The 18,308-nt window shown below is 39.5% G+C and overlaps 1 protein-coding gene across 2 annotated transcripts in view; it reads left to right on the top strand.

The window, feature by feature from the left end:
* Positions 1–917: 917 nt before the first annotated feature.
* Positions 918–18,308, top strand: part of alk (ALK receptor tyrosine kinase) — a 400,486-nt gene continuing 383,095 nt past the window's right edge. For both annotated transcript variants that reach the window (XM_005738755.1, XM_013912312.1), the window contains exon 1: positions 918–2,380. In XM_005738755.1, the coding sequence (XP_005738812.1) occupies positions 1,636–2,380 (745 nt within the window). In that variant the 5' untranslated portion in view covers positions 918–1,635. The remainder of the gene's footprint in view (positions 2,381–18,308) is intronic.

Below are 18,308 nucleotides of genomic sequence, written 5' to 3'. Positions count from 1 at the left end.
CCCAGAACAGCTATATTTATAGCATATGTCTACAGAAATTAAAAGAAATTAAACAGTCAGTTTAATAAAAATATCCAGTCCAGCCCTCATTGTTCACACAAATGTAACATGTAACAATGTAATTTTATTTTTTATTATATGAAGAAATCAAAAAAACTTTATTTTGGAGTACCATATCTACCTGATAGATTAATGTTAAAAAGTTGAGCCAGAATTTTATACTTAAAAAAAAAAAGACTTCACAGTTCTGACTTTGGAGACTGTGATTCCTCGACTCATAAAATTTTCACATATTGCCCTAATCCTCTTCCACAGATAACACTCTAATCAGACTGTAAAAATTCCAGAGCAATTAGAGCATTAATGGATTTGTCAGTGAAACTGAAGAGTGCAAATGATCTGCAGCATGTGATGACGCCATCTAGTGGGTGTCTTCTCTGATCAACTTTTAAAGTCAGCGAAGAGACTGTTAATGTGAGGGAGGGAGAAGAAGAGAGGTGACTGAGTATCTTCTGGTATTTTTTAATCTCCTGCTCCAATCACCTACCCCTTAATTCCCAATTAAGGACACAGCCTGTGTGGCAAATGAACTGGCAAGATGGCAACACAGCTCCCTGATCTTTTAAAGAAGAAGGCTATTAGCCTCTGCACGTGAGATATAACAGAACCGCATGGGCTACAGCCCAAATAGCCTCCCTCTGAAACTATTTGATTTGCACACAACCGGTCCGGGAGAGTGCGACTAATCCAATCCAATTTCCGGACACGTAAAAGGCTCGGTGATTCATTGAAAAAAATCACCAAAGACAATGTGCCGAGCTGTGCAGCTACACCTCCTGGCGTTTCTAATTTCAATAAAGAAATAGGCAGAGTTACGGCTGCGCTGAGAGCGCATCACATGTGTCCATAACGACGCTTTTCGCACAAGGGAGTCGTGTTCAGAGAAAACGGTTTTTATTGACGTCAAATGGATGTGTGAATGACTTTACCGCATGTGCAGGCATGACAGCAGCGATCAGAGCTGCCAGTTCTGACCAAAGGAGCACCGAGATCTTCAGTAGACAGTAAACCAGTGAGGCTGTCTAAGAGGTTTCCAATTAGCCAGGACTGTGAGATTTTATTTGAAACTTTAATGGCGGCTCGACTCCTCCAAACTCATTGTGAATTCATTTAGTTGTGAGGGGAGAGAGGGACGCTGCATCCCGCTTCTGACAGAGAGACCACTTGTACCGCCGTCACAACTGTGCCAAGAGACAGGGAGTCTTTGAAAGCCACCGGAGCGGACCCGACCGGCATATCAATCAGCGTCCCGGAGAGCGACTCGCTAGGTTCGCACTGGTAATAAAAGGTATTGTCTCAGAGGTCTGTGTGCCGGGAACAGAGAGGGGATATGGCACTTTTCCCGCTTGCAAACCGGAGGATAGCAATAGTAGGTGGCAAACGAATGTAAAAGCCAGTTCCCCGTCGTCTTGCCACGGGTGCGCACCGGCAAAGAGGCGCAGGACACGCAGGATCATCGATTCTCACTTTGTGATTTTTGCGCTGCGTAATCTATGTGACAAGAGCGGAGAGGAAACGGTGAACGGTGGGATTAAGGCGTGCGTCTCCTAAACTAAACACTCAAATTCTCAAACCATGGACGCCAGGATATTATTTTTGCTTGTTTCTTCTGCGGCATTTCTCGCTGAGCTGCACTGCGCCTCGCCAAGGACCACATCGAGGACGGATCTGCCCGCTATCGGCTTCAGCAACATCAGCAACATTAGCGGGGAAAGCGGCGGCAAAAAAGACTCGAACCAAACCCAAATCTCCAGGAACAAGAGGAAAACACTGGCCGTGGATTTTGCGGTCCCCTCTCTGTTGCGCTATTATCTGGCGGAGTTCATAAAGAGACCCTTAAACGGCGACTGCCAGACTTTTAGCGGATGTTACACGGTGCGCGCAAACTTAAAAATGCAATGCATACCTTTACAGAAAACCATTTCTACTTTTGTGGACCTTAAGTCTGCAGCGGAATCAGCACTGAGGAACGCGTCTGCTGATGGACAGTTCCCCTCCTTCTACAAGCGACCGCTGACCAAAGTTCTGAAATTGGGCTTGACGAAGGCGAGCAGGAAATCTAACCAAGTTGTGGTGGAAATAGGAGAGGATTTAGTCAGGACGGGATGCGGGGGGCTGTCTGTGTACGAGGAGGCCCCGGTGTACATCCTGGAAATGGACCTCACAACTATTCTGGAGTGGTGGCTCGGTGCTGAGGGGGGGCGGCTCAGGGTCCGGCTTATGCCCGAGAAAAAGGCGCAGGTGCCAGGGATTGAGGATCGGTACACAGCGGCCATTCGAGCTTCAGACCCCCGCCTCTACCTCCAGATATCCTCCGCGGGTGAGTCCCTCTCTTCCACCCTCCCTTCGCGTTTTGCTCTCACTCTTTTGCCATGCGGTTCCCCCACACCCCCAGATGCAACTCGCTCACGGTTGTGATTTAAGTTCTGATGTGATTAATTTTTGATGCCGAATCCAGCGCGCTTGAAGTTGCGCGCTGGGTGTGCTTTGGCTGGCTTCAATTGTGGTAAAGAAATGATAGCACACGGAGGAAGATCTGTTATTTGGACTGCTCTGATGGGAAAATGATGACTGAGGTATAACTACGTGTGTGCGTGTGTGTGCGCGAGAAGAAAATACAGGAGGATTTCATACATTTAGTTCTGTTGCTCTGATTCAGAGGGCTCACCAGACCCCTGTTTTATTATTGATGCCCAGAGCAGCTCTGAGAGATGAACTGAATGCTGATTTAATTTCCAAACACTTTGATTATTTCCACTTGGTATCCATGATATGTATATACAGCATCTTTAGAGGATTCTATGAAATCAGTTCTGAGATGATAATTATTATTTCATTTGAAGAGAGGCCTCATTGCTTTATAATAACACGTCTATACTGCATAAGGATGACTATAGGGTATGCAATGATGCTTAAGTTGGAAAGGCCCCATCAGGGATTTATTTTTTAACTCCACTGGCTTCTTCTTAAAGACACCTTCTCAATTCCCCAAGCTAACCTGTACTACAGGTAGGGTGGAGATTTGAGAAAACAGGTTTTATTTTGATTAGGCACAAATTAAGCCATTATCTCTAAGAAAGCTTTAGCACTCAATACTCAAGGGTCCTTCCCCTGTTCTTCTGAGCATCGGCACAATCAGTGTAATTGCTTAATCACTTTGATGAGGGAGGCTGGCCCAGAAAAATGCAAGGGAATCCATCAGACAAAAGAAGAGGCTGGCTAGGCTGGAAAGAAGACACCCATCACCACCTCAACCACCTTTTCCCCTCAAGGACTGTGTGCACATAGAAATGTATGCAAAATACACAGTGAAACTAAGAAAGCCATGACTGTACAATATGCAGTAAGTTATTGTCAGTGCTGGTTGCCACGTTAGGATTTCATTTGACATATGCTGTTATTACAAGTAGAAATGAAACACTTCAGTATGTCACACGCACACATCTGAGACTGTAGTAGAGAGGCATCTGAGTGGACTACCCGTGCAGCTCCCGGCAGGGATTCCAGCAACACAGCTGGTGGTGTTAACAGGTGGGAACCCATCTTGCGTTGATGCTATGATATGGTTTTTGCAGTAAACACATCATTTTTAGTTTATTTTTTAAAAGCACCCCTTTCACATTGTGACATTTAAGCGATACTTGAGAAAAACACTGAAGCCTACAACTTCCAGCAGCTCTGTTGCAGATCAGGATGGTTGCTATTGTGTGACTGTAAAAAAACAACAGGTACAGAAACAATGTGACATCTGCACAGGGAGGAAGTCAGAGCACCTGGATGGGTCAGCAAAATTTTGGACTTTGGCAAAGGATGTTTCCTTTCACTTGTCATTATGCTTTTGACACGCCTTCATGATAACCATGGTCTGTTGCAGAAACTATGATTTTCCCAAACCAGCTTGTGTACCAAAACAAACCCAAAAGTCATAAAAATGCTCACATCAGCGGTGTGCTTATGTAAGCATTTTTAACACCCAGCTTTTTTTTAATTGAAATGGAGGTAATATGTCGGCTCCCGGCAGGCTTTCTGCCCAAAACAGTTTTGAGTGTTCGCAGGTGGGAAGCCAGCAGGGGATGTTTTTTCTTTCCCCCGGGGGACTCAGCTGGATTTTTTTGAGAGCACCACTTTCTTTCACTTTAAAAACCACCAAGAGGCCATTTTCGTACATGTGAAGCCAAACCTTAACCACAACTGTGTCATATCAAAATTGTTTTATTTGCCCAACACTCTCTCTGACATATTTGTCCAGCTGACAGGGATTTAAATCAGCTGAAGCTCCTCCTATGTATCATTCTGGGGGACCATGACATCTTTAAGCAATACATTTATTATTTATTCGTTTAATTTTGAGGAGAAGATGACATTCACACTTCAGCAAACTAGGTTTATGTGTGCTGCACTTATGTAAAACCAAAGAACAGCAAAAAACTGGAAATATAGACTTCAATGAGCACTTACAGGATTTGATTGGAATAAATAGACTACTGTCCATTGTTTATTACCTCCATGATCATTTCTCATTTCGCCTCTATGCCGCATCCTTACATAACCCTAAAATTGATCACATATTTAATCATTCAGGAAGAGTGCTGCTCAGAGGCGCTTCGTATACGAAGCTTCGGCGAGAAGATATAGGCGTATCCTTTCATTTCAAATCTGTTGGTAGGGGGATGCAGTGAGAGCTAAGCATCAAAGTAGAAAAGGAAAATAGTAAAAGGACTGTTCTTTCACACTCTAGCTCATTTTTCTCCTACTGTATGAAATAAGAAAGCAGGAATCTAAGCACAATGTCAACGTATGACAGAACATATAATATTATTGTTTTCTCTCTCAAACACACACACACACACACATATATATATACACATCTTAGAGGCATGCTGAAACCTATTTTCCTTACACTAATAGAAAACTGGATGTGTTGCCAGTAAAAATACACACTTTTTATGATTCAAGTTGACAGACCATAGACAGCATGAAAGAGGAGCATAGATGCCGTGACATCACCCAGCGGTTCCTGAAGTCCTACTTAGAAGGCTTGAGGAGCATTTTCTCCGTCACCATTGTCTTGTTTTGAAACTGGATGTGAAGAAAGGGGTGGGTCTGACTATGAAACCATACACTGTAGTTTAAGAGTGTTCTACTGTTGCCTCTGTGTGATGTCAGTGATTGTGGAAATCTCCCTGATGCCCAAAGTTCTAGCTGTGAGCACAGCAGCCCTCCTGGTCACTACCAGTCGCAACAACACTGAAAGTGGAGTAGAAGGGAGCTAAAACACATTCTTATCAAATAAGAGGCACCAAGGCCTAGTATAAGAAATCCAAGAATAACAATATAAAGTTACCATAGATAACTAGCTAAGCCCTCTAAGGAGATTTTGCCTCTGATCTCAGTGCTTTTATTTTTCTACCTACTGTATACAAGTGGGACTGCACATAGTGTTACACAGTGACCAGTTTTGGTCTGCATATGCTACAGGGAGGTAATGAAGTTAGCCTATTTTAATGTTTTAGGTTTTTGCGTTGGGTTGTTAAAACAATAAATCATGTTTTGTCTTAAAAAAAATCAAAACAAACAACAACAACACACGTAATATTTCTTTAGCATTTGTCAGAGAATGCTCAAAATTCACCAGCTCATCCCACTGAATTCACCCAGCACTGACAAAAGGTAAATTCCAGTTAAAATCTATTGGCTTCAAAGTCATAAAAACATGAAGCTACCTTTTTGTGACATATTTTAACCTGATCTTCAAGGTATACTGATTAGGGTTAACAATCTCACCTCACACAATACATTATGATACAGGTCAGGTGAACTGCCAACTGTATAATTAGATGTAGGTGTCAGTCTGGGTGTGAATGTGTTGTCGGTATGAATAAGTTCACCTGGGAAAGGGCACTGACCTATAAAAGGAGTGTGCTGCTGTTTGCCTGGTGTCAGAATATGACAATTCCTGCAGATAATATAGTCTGGCGTGGTTCTTGCTGACCTTGATACTATACTGTCAAACAACACCTTTTTGTTTTCATTAACATTTTTTTCTTAGTTTTAGAGCAGATCTCAGTACCAACCGAATCACCCACGCATTACACTTCTACTACACATGTGAAACTTTACATGACAGGCTCCTCCCACCAGAGCACTGAACAAACTGCATGCTAATTCATGCTGTGGATGTAGTGTACTCATCAACACCTTTACCATGAAGACAGGGAGATGTGGCTACAGGCCAAATGAAAACTATCCAGCCTCAACTATGTGGTTGCAGATTAGCTCAACAAATGATGGACAACCACTGTCGACTTCATTAACTAATCATCAAGGACGAGTATCTCTATAAAAGCAGAGGTGTTGCATGTTGAATGTTAAAGTTCATGATAGTACAGTCGGATAAACTGGAACAATGGCTTGGAAACGTGCCATTCACAGGACGTCCAAAACAATGTCCTGTGGACAGATGAGACAAAAGTGGATACATTTGCAGTAATGCACAGAGCTCATGTTTGATAGAAACTAAACGCAGCATATGACCACGAACACCTCCCATGAACTCCTTAGCACAGTGGTGAAGAGTGATGATTTGGGCTCGTTTTGCAGCCACAGGACCCGAGCACCTCGGTGTCATTGAGTCAAACCATTAAAGTCTATATCAAAGTGTTTTAGAGACTAATCCGAGGCCATCTATCAGACAGCTAAAGCTTGGCCCAAACTGGGTCAACAGCAGCAAATCAGATCAACACAGAATTATTGAAAAAGAAAATAATCAAAGTGTTGGAAGGGCCCATTCAAAGATCACACCTCAACCCAACTGAAATGTAGTGGTGGGAACCCAAGGAGGCTAAGGTCAACACTGTAAAGAAGAGTGTCATATTGTTGTGTTTAAATTTTGTCTCAAACTGATAAAATTTAAGTCAGAAAGTTACTTCAAGCTATTTCTGCTAAAGGTGGCTCTGGAAATATTGGCATTATGTTTTTTTTTACAGGACTATACAGAGTACTGTGAAAACCCTTTTTCCCATGATTGCATGTGGTTTACCTCTACCTCTGGTTATCGTCACATAACCCTTGCCAGATCATACATTGTGAGACTGAATATTTTGTATGGGATTTTGAATAGATTTGCCAAATCACAGTTTATGTGATGCTGGTTAAATTCACTTCTAAACAAAAGGGAATTTAATGAATGATCATGGGTAAGAAATGACAGAAGTATTCACAACATGGGTGGACTCCACTGACACTATAAGCCTCACATTGTATGCTCAGTGCCTTTGACTTGATTACTCTGTTGCCTGTTTGCAGAGCCACAGTTATTGTCATAAGTGATGATTACATTGTGTGTTTCTGCAAAGCAAAACTGTGTTTACTTGCTGCTGATCCACAGAAAGACATGAGCTCTGAACATTTCACACACGCACGCACACACCTGTCCTCCCTCCGTGTCTTTCTGTTGTCACGAACTCCCTCCTCCGTACAAAATGCCTCAACACTAGGCTCCAATGAGTACTGTCTCACTTTTTCAGCATTTTTACGCCCCTGACTCACCAATGTTTGGCATTTTTCTGTGTAATGTACGTGCTACACTTGTTTTTCCAGCCTCCAGAAAGACGCTGGCTATTAGCATGAAATAAATACCCGCCATGGCACCCAGAATAATTTGACAATCAGGGAAGCATGCCTGCGGGAATCAAGGCATTAAACTCTGCACAGTGCATTTATACTTACTCGCCTTGTGCGCTCTATGGGGGACACCATTAATAAGAAATACTTCTACCAGTTACAATATAAGAGAAGGGAAACAATGCTCTGCAGGTGTGATAAAGATATGGCCTCCACTTTATTAACCTTTGTTATGTTTACCAAGTGGTGCCATAAATAGGTTGCAAAAGAATCTTTAAATGATTTCAGCGTTGGAAGCTGGAAGAAGTCGAGCTTCCGCCTCATTAAGCTGCATATACCTTCCTCAGAGCTCGTTGGGAAGCTGATGTTTCTCGTCGCTCCATTAGCAAAGAGTGTCTTCATGAACACACTTAACAGAATTTGATTGAAGCCCTAAAGTAAAAGACTGCTACCATCATGCTTGAAAGGAGCAGCTGTGCATGTTAGAGCATTTCTTGCCATATTTGCCATTCAGCTCAGCCTCAAATCCAAACACATGATTTTCTATTGAGCGTCACCAGTATGCCATTTCCTTGGAGAGCCTCAAAATTGAATCCTAGTGTGTGGATGTTTTACGCGTTAAGCAAACTCAGTAATTCCTTCTGAATCATAAAGGAAGCAAACAGTACATTACATACTCAGCACTTTGTTTACCTTGTGTTGTCTGTGGCCCTTCTGGAAGAGATTTCTCTTTGGAAGATGGAAAAACAACGTAATTTTCAAAAGCTTTTCCTTTGTCTCCTGACGAAGTAGCTGGTGTAGTAGCCTCGAGAGAAGTTTAATCTATGGCGCTAGAGAGTGTAGTCGGTCCGACAAAAGTTACTGTTCACCCAGCATAATTACAGTCATTTGTAAACAAGCGTTCACAGACACACTCAATTAATTTTATCATTATTCATCTTCATTTTTTAAGTAATTATTGTCATTTGAATTGTTTTGTTGCATTGTCATTAACTTCATAGCTAAACGTGATTGACTTGTTTTTGCAGTAATAATTATGTGTATTCATGCCAATGAAAAACATGCTAATGTGAATTTGAAGGCAGGATTTCTGTGATTACGATCCCGCCAACTCACAGGCCCAATCACTACTCGAGCTGAGAAGATTAGTCTTTTAATTTATGAGTCACAATTATTTCCACAATATGCCAAACATTGCCAGGCTCTAGCTTCTAGCACATTTGTCGTTGCCTTTCTTCTGTGTTACAATAGAACAGCTTTGAGTTTCAGACATTTCAGATGGTTTTTAGGACAAATATGAGAATAAATAAACAGGTAATTTAAAAGTTATTTACTAGTTCCGGCACTTTTTTGTGTTTATTTAAGACCAAAATGAAGATGTTCTGAGATTGGGCCTATAAGAATCAAAAACCTCACTTTTGGCTTATTTTCTGTTCAAGGCAATTTTCTTGTGGACCTCTAGATTATTTTCAGCAGGACTCCTACTTTTGAATCGCTCGATAGTCCTGTTTGGTCTAATTGCACGTGTGCATCTGCAGTGTGTGCTGGATCTCAAATGTGTCAGAACGGTGATCCTTCAACTTGATTTTCATTTTCAGTAAGTGGACAAAGTCATGGGGAGGCAAATCTGGTAAGTGGTCCAGATGGTGAGCAGACTGTGTTAGTGTGGCCAAAAGATGTTATTAATGTGTTCTGTGTCGACATGCTCCACAATTCAGATCACTGCTGAGTATTCTCTCTCAGATGCCTCAAGATGCTGCAGCAGAACTTTGCATTGACAGTTTCGCCCAAGGAGGCAAATTCATGTGTAGAATCTCCCGAATTAAACAAGAGAAATCCCTGCATTTGGGATTGGAAATAGTTGATTTTTTTTTGTTACTGAAAACTGCTCTACTTACCAGCGACGATCCTTAGTATTTTTTATATACCTGTTAATGTTTTTTCTTTACACAAGTTTGCCGTTAATGGTGAAATGATAGCATGACACAGAAATGTTCTCAATACACCTTCAAGTGAGCATTCAGAAGCTCACTGGATGTGTTGTGAAAATGTATCTGATACCAAACTGAGCCTAACCTAGAACAAACTCTAATATAACACAAACACACAGCCTGTGACAATAAAAAATTTAAGTTTTCAAAATAATGATCTGTATAAAAGCCAAAAGATTATCTAATACCATCTTGACCTCCAGAAAATGAAAATTTAAAAAATGACCATAGTACACTGATAACTGTTTTCAAGCGCGCAGGCCTCTGAAGGGTTGCAGGCATTCAGGGTGGGTTTAAAAAAGTAGTAAAAAGTCTTCATTTTGCAGGGCTAGAGACCTTAAAAAATACACTGACACGTATCGGCTTGCACCTTCTTCAGGGTGTAGAGATACTAAGACACCAAACAGAGCAATTATAGCTTCACTCACCACAGATGTACTACGCTAATTAAATGCATCATTTTCTTTAGCTTCTAGGGGCAATGGCAAGCACATTTCTCTAGCCTTTAAGGATATCACCTAGGAATTACATAGCCCTCTGATAAGGGTGTTTATAAACACTTTTCTAACCAAAGATAGTGAAAACATAAGAAGTTAAACTCTATAAATAATAAAAAGGAACAGAACAAATACACTGAAGGCTCAGAATGATAGTTAACCTTTGCAGAATTTTAAAAATTCCTTTAAGATCATGGGGATGGATCCTTCAGAAAGTCACAAAGGATCCATGGAAAGCATGGATCACTCACCTCATCCATGTCAAGTTATTCATAAGCAGTGTCTCAAGAAAAGTAATATATTACACATAACTCGTTATTTGTTTTTTTTTTTAAGTAATGGAGTACGTTACGTAATTATTCACTGGAGAAAGTAACTGATACACCACTTGTTACATTACTTTCCCATTACTCCATAAAATGTCTTGAACAAATTGTTACATAATTATCAGTTAACAATATAGGCAACAGAGCCGCACAGCAACACAAATCTCTATCCTAATGAGGACACACATACGCTCTTTCTTTTAGTTTTTACATATGAACACAAAGTCAATACTACAGCCCAAAGAGACTTCAAAGCCATTTCCACAGTTATTCTACTTTAGAAACATGAACAGGTAGAAATAAAGGCTGCAAGTCTGACTGCTCACTCAGCTTGAAAATCACTCTGGTCTCTTGGCTAGCTTTCTGTCAGCATGCTGTCTGTGCAGATGCTTGCAAAGTTCTGTATGCAGTATAATCTGGTTGTTTCTGTCTTAGATGCAGTTTCCTCTTTACCATTGCAGTTTTTTCTTTTGTGCAATAAAAATAAAAGTAATGTCGACAACTTATCTCCTCAAAAGCTGTTTTGTGCCAACATTTTTGTCCTCCTGCGGACTTACTGAAATCAGCTGATTGTAGCACAGGTAGAAAAAGCATGTTTTTTTTTTTAAATATTTGTTTTTTTACTAATAATTACTTAATCAGTAATTACTGAGTTTAGCACAGTATGTATTACCGCATTACTGAAACACGTTACTTTGTAACCTTCCTGATTTGAAGACAAGCTGGCACTGCAAAATATAATAATGTTCACCTTCCTGGTTGAATCTGGCTCAAACTTTTCACTGTTTGATGAAGCTTCTGGGGAAACAGATGAGAAGAAAGTTGTACTGTTCAGAAGTCAAGAGATCCATTTATATCTCTTTAATTTGGCTTAAACCAAATATAGACATTCACTAAAAGAAAAATAATAGCTACAGCCAAGCATGAAGATGTCAATATGTCAGTGATTTACTGCTTTAGGGTGACTTGCAATTATTGAGTGAATCATAAGTTCAGCTCTTGGACAGAAAATCAGTTATTAGTCTGTTAGCTGTAACTGAAACACTAATGTGAAACATAATGATCCCAAGAATTTGAGAAATCCCAAACCTCTAAATTTCTCAAAAAATATTCCACCACAGTAATGTGAAAGCCTGATTTCTCGATACTGGAAGTGTTTGGTTGTTGTGGCAGATTTCAAAGCAAACTATTAAGCAACAAGAAGAAATGGGTGACCTTTTTGCTTCAAGAGTTACAACTTAAAACTTGTATTTTGTGTGGACTAAAGTTTCATTTGTTTTATGTTAACTTCTGATTAAAGAGATGGCATTGTAGTTTGCAGAAGATACAGAAACACAGGAAATAAGGATGCGGATGAATACGTTTTTGTTCATCCTGTGACACGCCATTTCCCGTTGCCCAGCATGAGCTACTGCATGATAGATTAGTGTATGTAATACACAATTATATGGCAGACTAATCAACACTAGGTAAGTTAAGAACGAACATTTCTGGGGACTGCCTGAGGGTGCACAAGGGTGCTCCTATGAGAACCATAAACCTCCAAGAACCATTTTTCCTGATTACATTCACTCCACCTACATGAATTTTAAGTTGGAAGATGCTGTTAGTGAAGCTGTTGTTGTGTGACACTGGTTTTATGCTAAAAAGTGCATGCGTGAATTTGCACTGTGATATTAATACAATGCACCGGTCTATATCAAAAAAAGACCGGTGGCTGTTTTTGTTATATGTCATGAAATTTGAAACAAGCCATCAGTCTCTGACAGAAGGTTCCTCTGGCAGACTTCAGCGCCTCGAACCACTGATGATATACTCCAAAAGCCAGAGTGTCAAATGTTTTTCTTTGCCTGCATAACCAGCTTGTTGTTTTGTGGTCACTGATAATGTTAATTAAACCACACCAATTCAGACTTGCTTTGGCTGTTTTGAGGTCTCTTGCTTTCTTTTTAAAAAAAAAGAAAGCGTCAGCATTCTCAGAGTACGTTTCCACCACCGCATATATGCTTAGTAAAGCCTGGAATTTATCATCGCTTAATTTCTCTGCGTGCTGTTTTATTGTGTTGTGCTAGGCTGACGTCATTCAACATGTGTATCGTCTCTGCTAGTGTTCATATGTTTGTTGTTTTAATACAGTCGCTGCCAAGTGTATGTTTGAATCGCTTACTCTTTAGTAGGAGCAGAGCAGAACTGTGATAATTCCCACTGCAGACATTTCAAAATGATCGGACTTGCTCCAAAAGTTACATGAAAAAATTCCAAATGTGCCTAATGAAAATATCTTCTAATTGCAAACTTTACCAAAAGAGATTCATTCAAAAAATCTAAATAAAGGAACAGCCTCAACACTGGAAACAAATCATGCTGAATCATATAATGTACAGTATAAGTTTGACTAATTACCACATTAAAAAGAGACCATTTACTACTAATTACCTTGTGGCAAAAAATATGTTCATTTACTTTTGTTACCCAGCACAGCTCAGCCAGATGAGCTTTTTTAAAAAATCCAAATTCTTCACACATACAGGCTGCACCTTTTTATACATGTAGAAGAAGAAAACAAGATTTGCAGTTCAAGCAGCAGGCAGTCCTACAATTTGAAACAATTTGCTGAACATCCTGTCGCCAGCTTTGTTTACCTGCCTGCACACAAATGCACAAGTCCTGACTTCACAGGTGCAGTTACCCAACCACCACCTAAAAAGAAGTGACTCCTGAATCTACACACAGGCATACACTACAAGCAGCCACCATTTTCCACATCAGTATACAGATGAAAAGTGATGGCAAACTCCAAGTAGGAGAGAAAGTTGAACCTCCAACTGGATTACTGGGATTAATATCATTATAACAATCATAGTATGCATCTGTATATATGTCTGTATATACCCCATATATTCGCCTACTTAATGAGTCGGCTAGACTTTGCACAAATATCACTACACATACAGCAATTACTGACATCTGTATGTTTAAAAAAAAAAGATTTAATTATTAACCCCAATTCTTTTGATTTTTGTACATATTATATTAATTAATTATAATCTGTAAATGTGATGTTATGTTCTCCTTTTGTTTGTTTAACATATCACATTCAATGTACATTGTCCATTCGTGACAAGTGACTTAACGTTCACCAGAATTTGTATCTGTGAATGAATTTTGTTTGAATCACCGCAAAATACGGGAAAAGAAATTGGGGGGGGAGTTGCAGGCTAGTAGCTGTAATGTAATTGAAAAGAATATCAAAAACTATATGCATTACTGAAAAAAATGCACATCATTTGACTTGAAACATTTTGAAATAGCAGCTGTCATCTTTTATGTACAGTCTATGGACATTTTCTATGGAAAAAGTGAAGTGGCGACATTCTTAAGCTGAATTTAAAGCGTAAATACTTTGGTGGGACTGCAGTTTAAATGGAGCTCGATGGCACACTGCACCTGTTGACCTTTAATTTAGTCCTTCCAGGTGGAAACCCGCAGTGCCACAGGAAAAGTGACATGACATTGCAAGTGTGGATTCATGGTAATCAATGGGACTCCTGACATTTAAACTTGTATCAATCAACTGCTAATGGTAAAATCAATAGGAAGTCAGAATGACAGGCCACTTTATTATTTATACATTTCTATGATCAATTCACTCAAAAAGTCAGCAGTGTTGTGACACCCCAGTGGACCCATGACACCCTGTACACCTGATCGATACTGCACATTACACTGAGCATGATCAAGTGCATGTGTCTCAGTGTTGGCTTCAAACTAGTCTTCATTTGGTGATGGCGTGCTTGCAGATATAGTGTCACTATATAGGACAAAGCAAAGAATTCAACATAAATAGAAGAGCTTGCCCTGCTGTAGTTCGCCAGTCTGTGTTAGTGTAATACATTGACTGAGTCCTCTGATTCAGAGCACTGGCAATACAAACTTGGTGCTCAAATGTCTGTGTAGCTTGACTGAACTAAGTGCAGGGATATTATTAGCACTATACACTGTCAACACGTGCGCATTTCCATGTAAACCCATTTGAAGTATTGCAAACATAGTAGTTTCTGTTCTGATTTAAGAAAACACCAGTTCTGTGTCACTATGCCCAGTGAAAACTTAATGCATTTTAATGAGATAGCCCTTGAATCTGCTCAGATTCATTTATGACAGTCACACATTGAACAGGTCTGCTGTCAGCGTAATGAGACGGCTGATTTTTCTGGGTTTAAAGAAAGTGAAGAAATCATTAATTTAGCTGCCTGAGCTGGTGACTTGTATGGCCTGTGAAGCGGCCCTCACATTAGTTGGCTCCATCTCAAAAGCTCACAGACCGCAACTGTTGCCCAAAACACAAGCTGTTAGCATTCTGTAGGCAGCCATACTTCAAATAAAATATGAAAATGGCAAGCTTGCCAAATTGGTAGCTACAGATAAACACCTTGACAGTGTAAACAGCAGCTAATGCCCTTTATGATATTAATCACCCTGATTGTAGTTAATGCTTATGTCACTGTTTTGTAAATTAGCTGGGCTCAAGGTGACTTTGGCTGTGATTCCTTTTTCATTCCTTATTCAGCAGCACTGTCTCTTTTCTCCTTTCCCCTGATGTTTTACTTATTTATGCCACTTGTGTTTTTCAGTTTTTTACTCTTTTTTTAAAAAAAAAAGCTGCCTGTTTGATTAATGGTTATGCTTGCGAGAGGCCTCAGCACTAGAGTTTAGCTTAGAGCTGGATGTAGAGTTGAACACATACTGTACACGAGCTGCATGTGAAGCTCACATCCTGAGATGCTCCACTTTCATAATGGGAAATGTAAATAATGTGCATAATCAGTGGTCATACTGTTCTTGAAATTGTGCACTGTATACTACCCTATGTGTATAGCTCATTTTATATTTGTCCTTGCCATTTATTAGACAGAATATATTTTACATTAAATTTGCATTAAATTAATTTTACTATTAAAACAAGCCAATGGCTGGAAAACATGCAAAAAGTTATCAGTAAAGGCTTTCCGACCAAAATCCTTCCAAACAACTAAGTAAAGTTTACGCTGTAAAGTGTAAATAACCTTTTCCTAAACCTAACCAAGTCTTTTTAGTGCCTATTCCTGAAGAATATTAAAAAAAAAGGAGTCAAAAGTTTAAAGGAGGATGTGGACTTTGTTGTTCACCCTTCTGCATTCGTCTCCAGACTTCCAGAAGCCTTTCTCTTAGAAAGGCCTGAAACCAAACGTCTCCCACTTGTGAAAAATGCTGCTTGTTATGCTTGTGTATACAGAAAACATGATAAGATGGGTACTTTGTTAGTCTCACTAACCATCAGCAGTAAAATGATTCTTCAAAGGGCTTAAATTAATATTAACAGCCAGTTGGGGGTGCTTGACTAAGATCACACTTGCATAAGTAGGTCCAGAGAAGTAGAGGTGCACTAGGTCACGCTCCAACTTTTATATTCTGCACTGAGCATTGATTTGTTTAAAACAGTCAGAGTTTAATCAAATTCCTACAAATGTGAGTCGAAGTAAAAATCCGCCAGTGTTGGTAATTAAATGGTCAAAGTCTAGGATTGAATGTATGACTGTATATATGAAGTCCTTTTAAAAGGATTTATTGTAAATTTACACTTTCCTGACATGCATTATGCATAATACATTATGCATTACACACTCTTGACTTTCACTTAAAACTACAGTATTGATTTTCTTATTACAAACTAATTAAAAATAACTAAACTAATTATTGCAAAAAAGGAATCCCTACAATCCACTACCAGTTTAGCTGTGTATTTTTTTTTTACAGTGAGAACAACAAGGAAATGTACTGTTGAAAGAAAGTGTTCATCTCATTTTGTCTTTAAATTGCATCCTTGCTTTTATGCTTTTGTGATTCTGACAAAGAAGAACTATGTTCATATATACCAGATAAACTATGTTTCATTGATGGACATGTTTCTCATGGCTTATTTCCTGTCTTTCCTCACTTGTTTCCTGCCATTACTTAACCTGAAGGAAATGAATATGAAGACTGAATTGAAGACAGATGTATATAATCATACATTAGTACTTTGTTTTAAGTTTTGAATTAATAACCACTTGGAGTTGTATTTCTAGTCTTCTGGGAAAACAAGTGCAATATTTCACTTTCTTGTAGCTCTGTATTGGTCCTCACCAATAAGCTGGTGTCTTCAATGAAATGGCTACAATATAGAAGAAGGCCCCTCACTACAAGTGGCCCCTTTCATAGATTAATGGAATATAATATAAACATATTGATTAGAGCAGCTTTAATGGTATGATTAAAATATATATACATGTGATATTGTTGTATGTCCCAGAAAAGGTTTTTAAATCATTAAAATATTCGGGCATATGACAGGGTGGCAAAGGAAAAGTGGATGTATAAAGGAGGTAGGAAGGTTACATGTTAAGAATAGTCTAATACATCCATGGTCTTTCCAGTCTAGTGAAGCCCTGCCACTAAGCTTTTCTCTGTTGTCAGATTGTCCTTGGGTGTTCACACATCTTAAGTCAGACTTATATTTGAACTAAATCAAACCAATCTGTGTGACACTAAGCAGTGAACTATGAAGCATCAGAGAGGAACATGGACACTTTGAAGAGAAAAACCCAACATTCACCAGGAGTAAAAAAGCCATTACCAGATATGGTGCAGTTGCCATACACAAGAAGTCAGTCAGTTTGAGAGGAGCAGCCTGAGTGCTCTCAGGCCACATCCCCAGCTCCCTTTATGATCTCTAATGGGATTGTTGAGGAGCGCCAGCAGCATCCTCATCACAGGACAAAACCCACCTAATGGGATATGATTCGCCATGAAAGGGCGAGGAAGAGCAGTTTCTCACTGAACCCACTTATCCCTTAAAACGTCCATATCCCCACCTCCACATCTATTTCTCCCGTAGGAGGCTGGCACCCAAATTCTGACATCAGTACTCCTATTCTCGTGACACATACAGATTTTATGTTTGGGTGTTGTACAGACAAAGAGTCAGAGCATCAGTGCCATGAGACACAGTGTTTGTGGCTTATCAAATCCAGAGCATGCTTGGAGGCCTGGAGCAGCTCAAAAGATGGAATTGCAACTTGCTTAGCTGCTGAAATGAATACAGCGATGTGCTGGAACTCTTTTAGAGCTCACCAGTGTCTCAAGATGGCTTATCTTCTCAGCTTGAGTGCACAAGATATCTCAGCTTTCAAAAAATCATCTGATTTAGCTTTTTAAAACAAGCCTCTCGCATGCTAACCATCAAAAAACTTGCATTTAGAAAGAATAATTATGTAAACCATTTATTATTAATATTAAATCTCAAGGGGATACTCTACATTTTAAAGTTGTTAGACTCTGACAAGTTGTTTTATAATTTAATTGCATTGTAGGAAATGTAGGAATCTGTATTTTTAAAATATATTTGTTCATTTAAAGGTTGGGGTATCATAGAGTCTGCTCTATCAGAATCCATATCTGTTTAATTTGTTAAAATGTATTGATCATCCAAAAAATAGTCAGTGGAAATCAGCTGGTGTTTTGGTATAGAAAGCATGAATAGAAAGTTCTAACTTACTTAAATAGTAAGCTTCTGTTAGGTGGTAGCCAGTTGTTTCAGCAGTGCATTTCAGCCACCATGTTAATCTCTACCTTTGAATACTACTGGTAAACAAATTACTAATGGTAAATAGAAGGCTTCCAGTTCAAAAAAAACCTTGTTCCTTTCCCAACCAATTCTATATGTTCATGTTTAGAGCTGCCTATAGAGGTTAGCTTTACCTGAACTCATACTTTCTTTAACTGACTGTGGA

Source organism: Pundamilia nyererei, unplaced genomic scaffold, assembly GCF_000239375.1.
Source record: "Pundamilia nyererei isolate P.nyererei 1_Seehausen unplaced genomic scaffold, PunNye1.0 scaffold00086, whole genome shotgun sequence".
Taxonomy (NCBI): Eukaryota; Metazoa; Chordata; class Actinopteri; order Cichliformes; family Cichlidae; genus Pundamilia; species Pundamilia nyererei.
The sequence above is the reverse complement of the archived record's forward strand: the minus strand, read 5'-3'. Positions and strand labels throughout refer to the sequence as shown.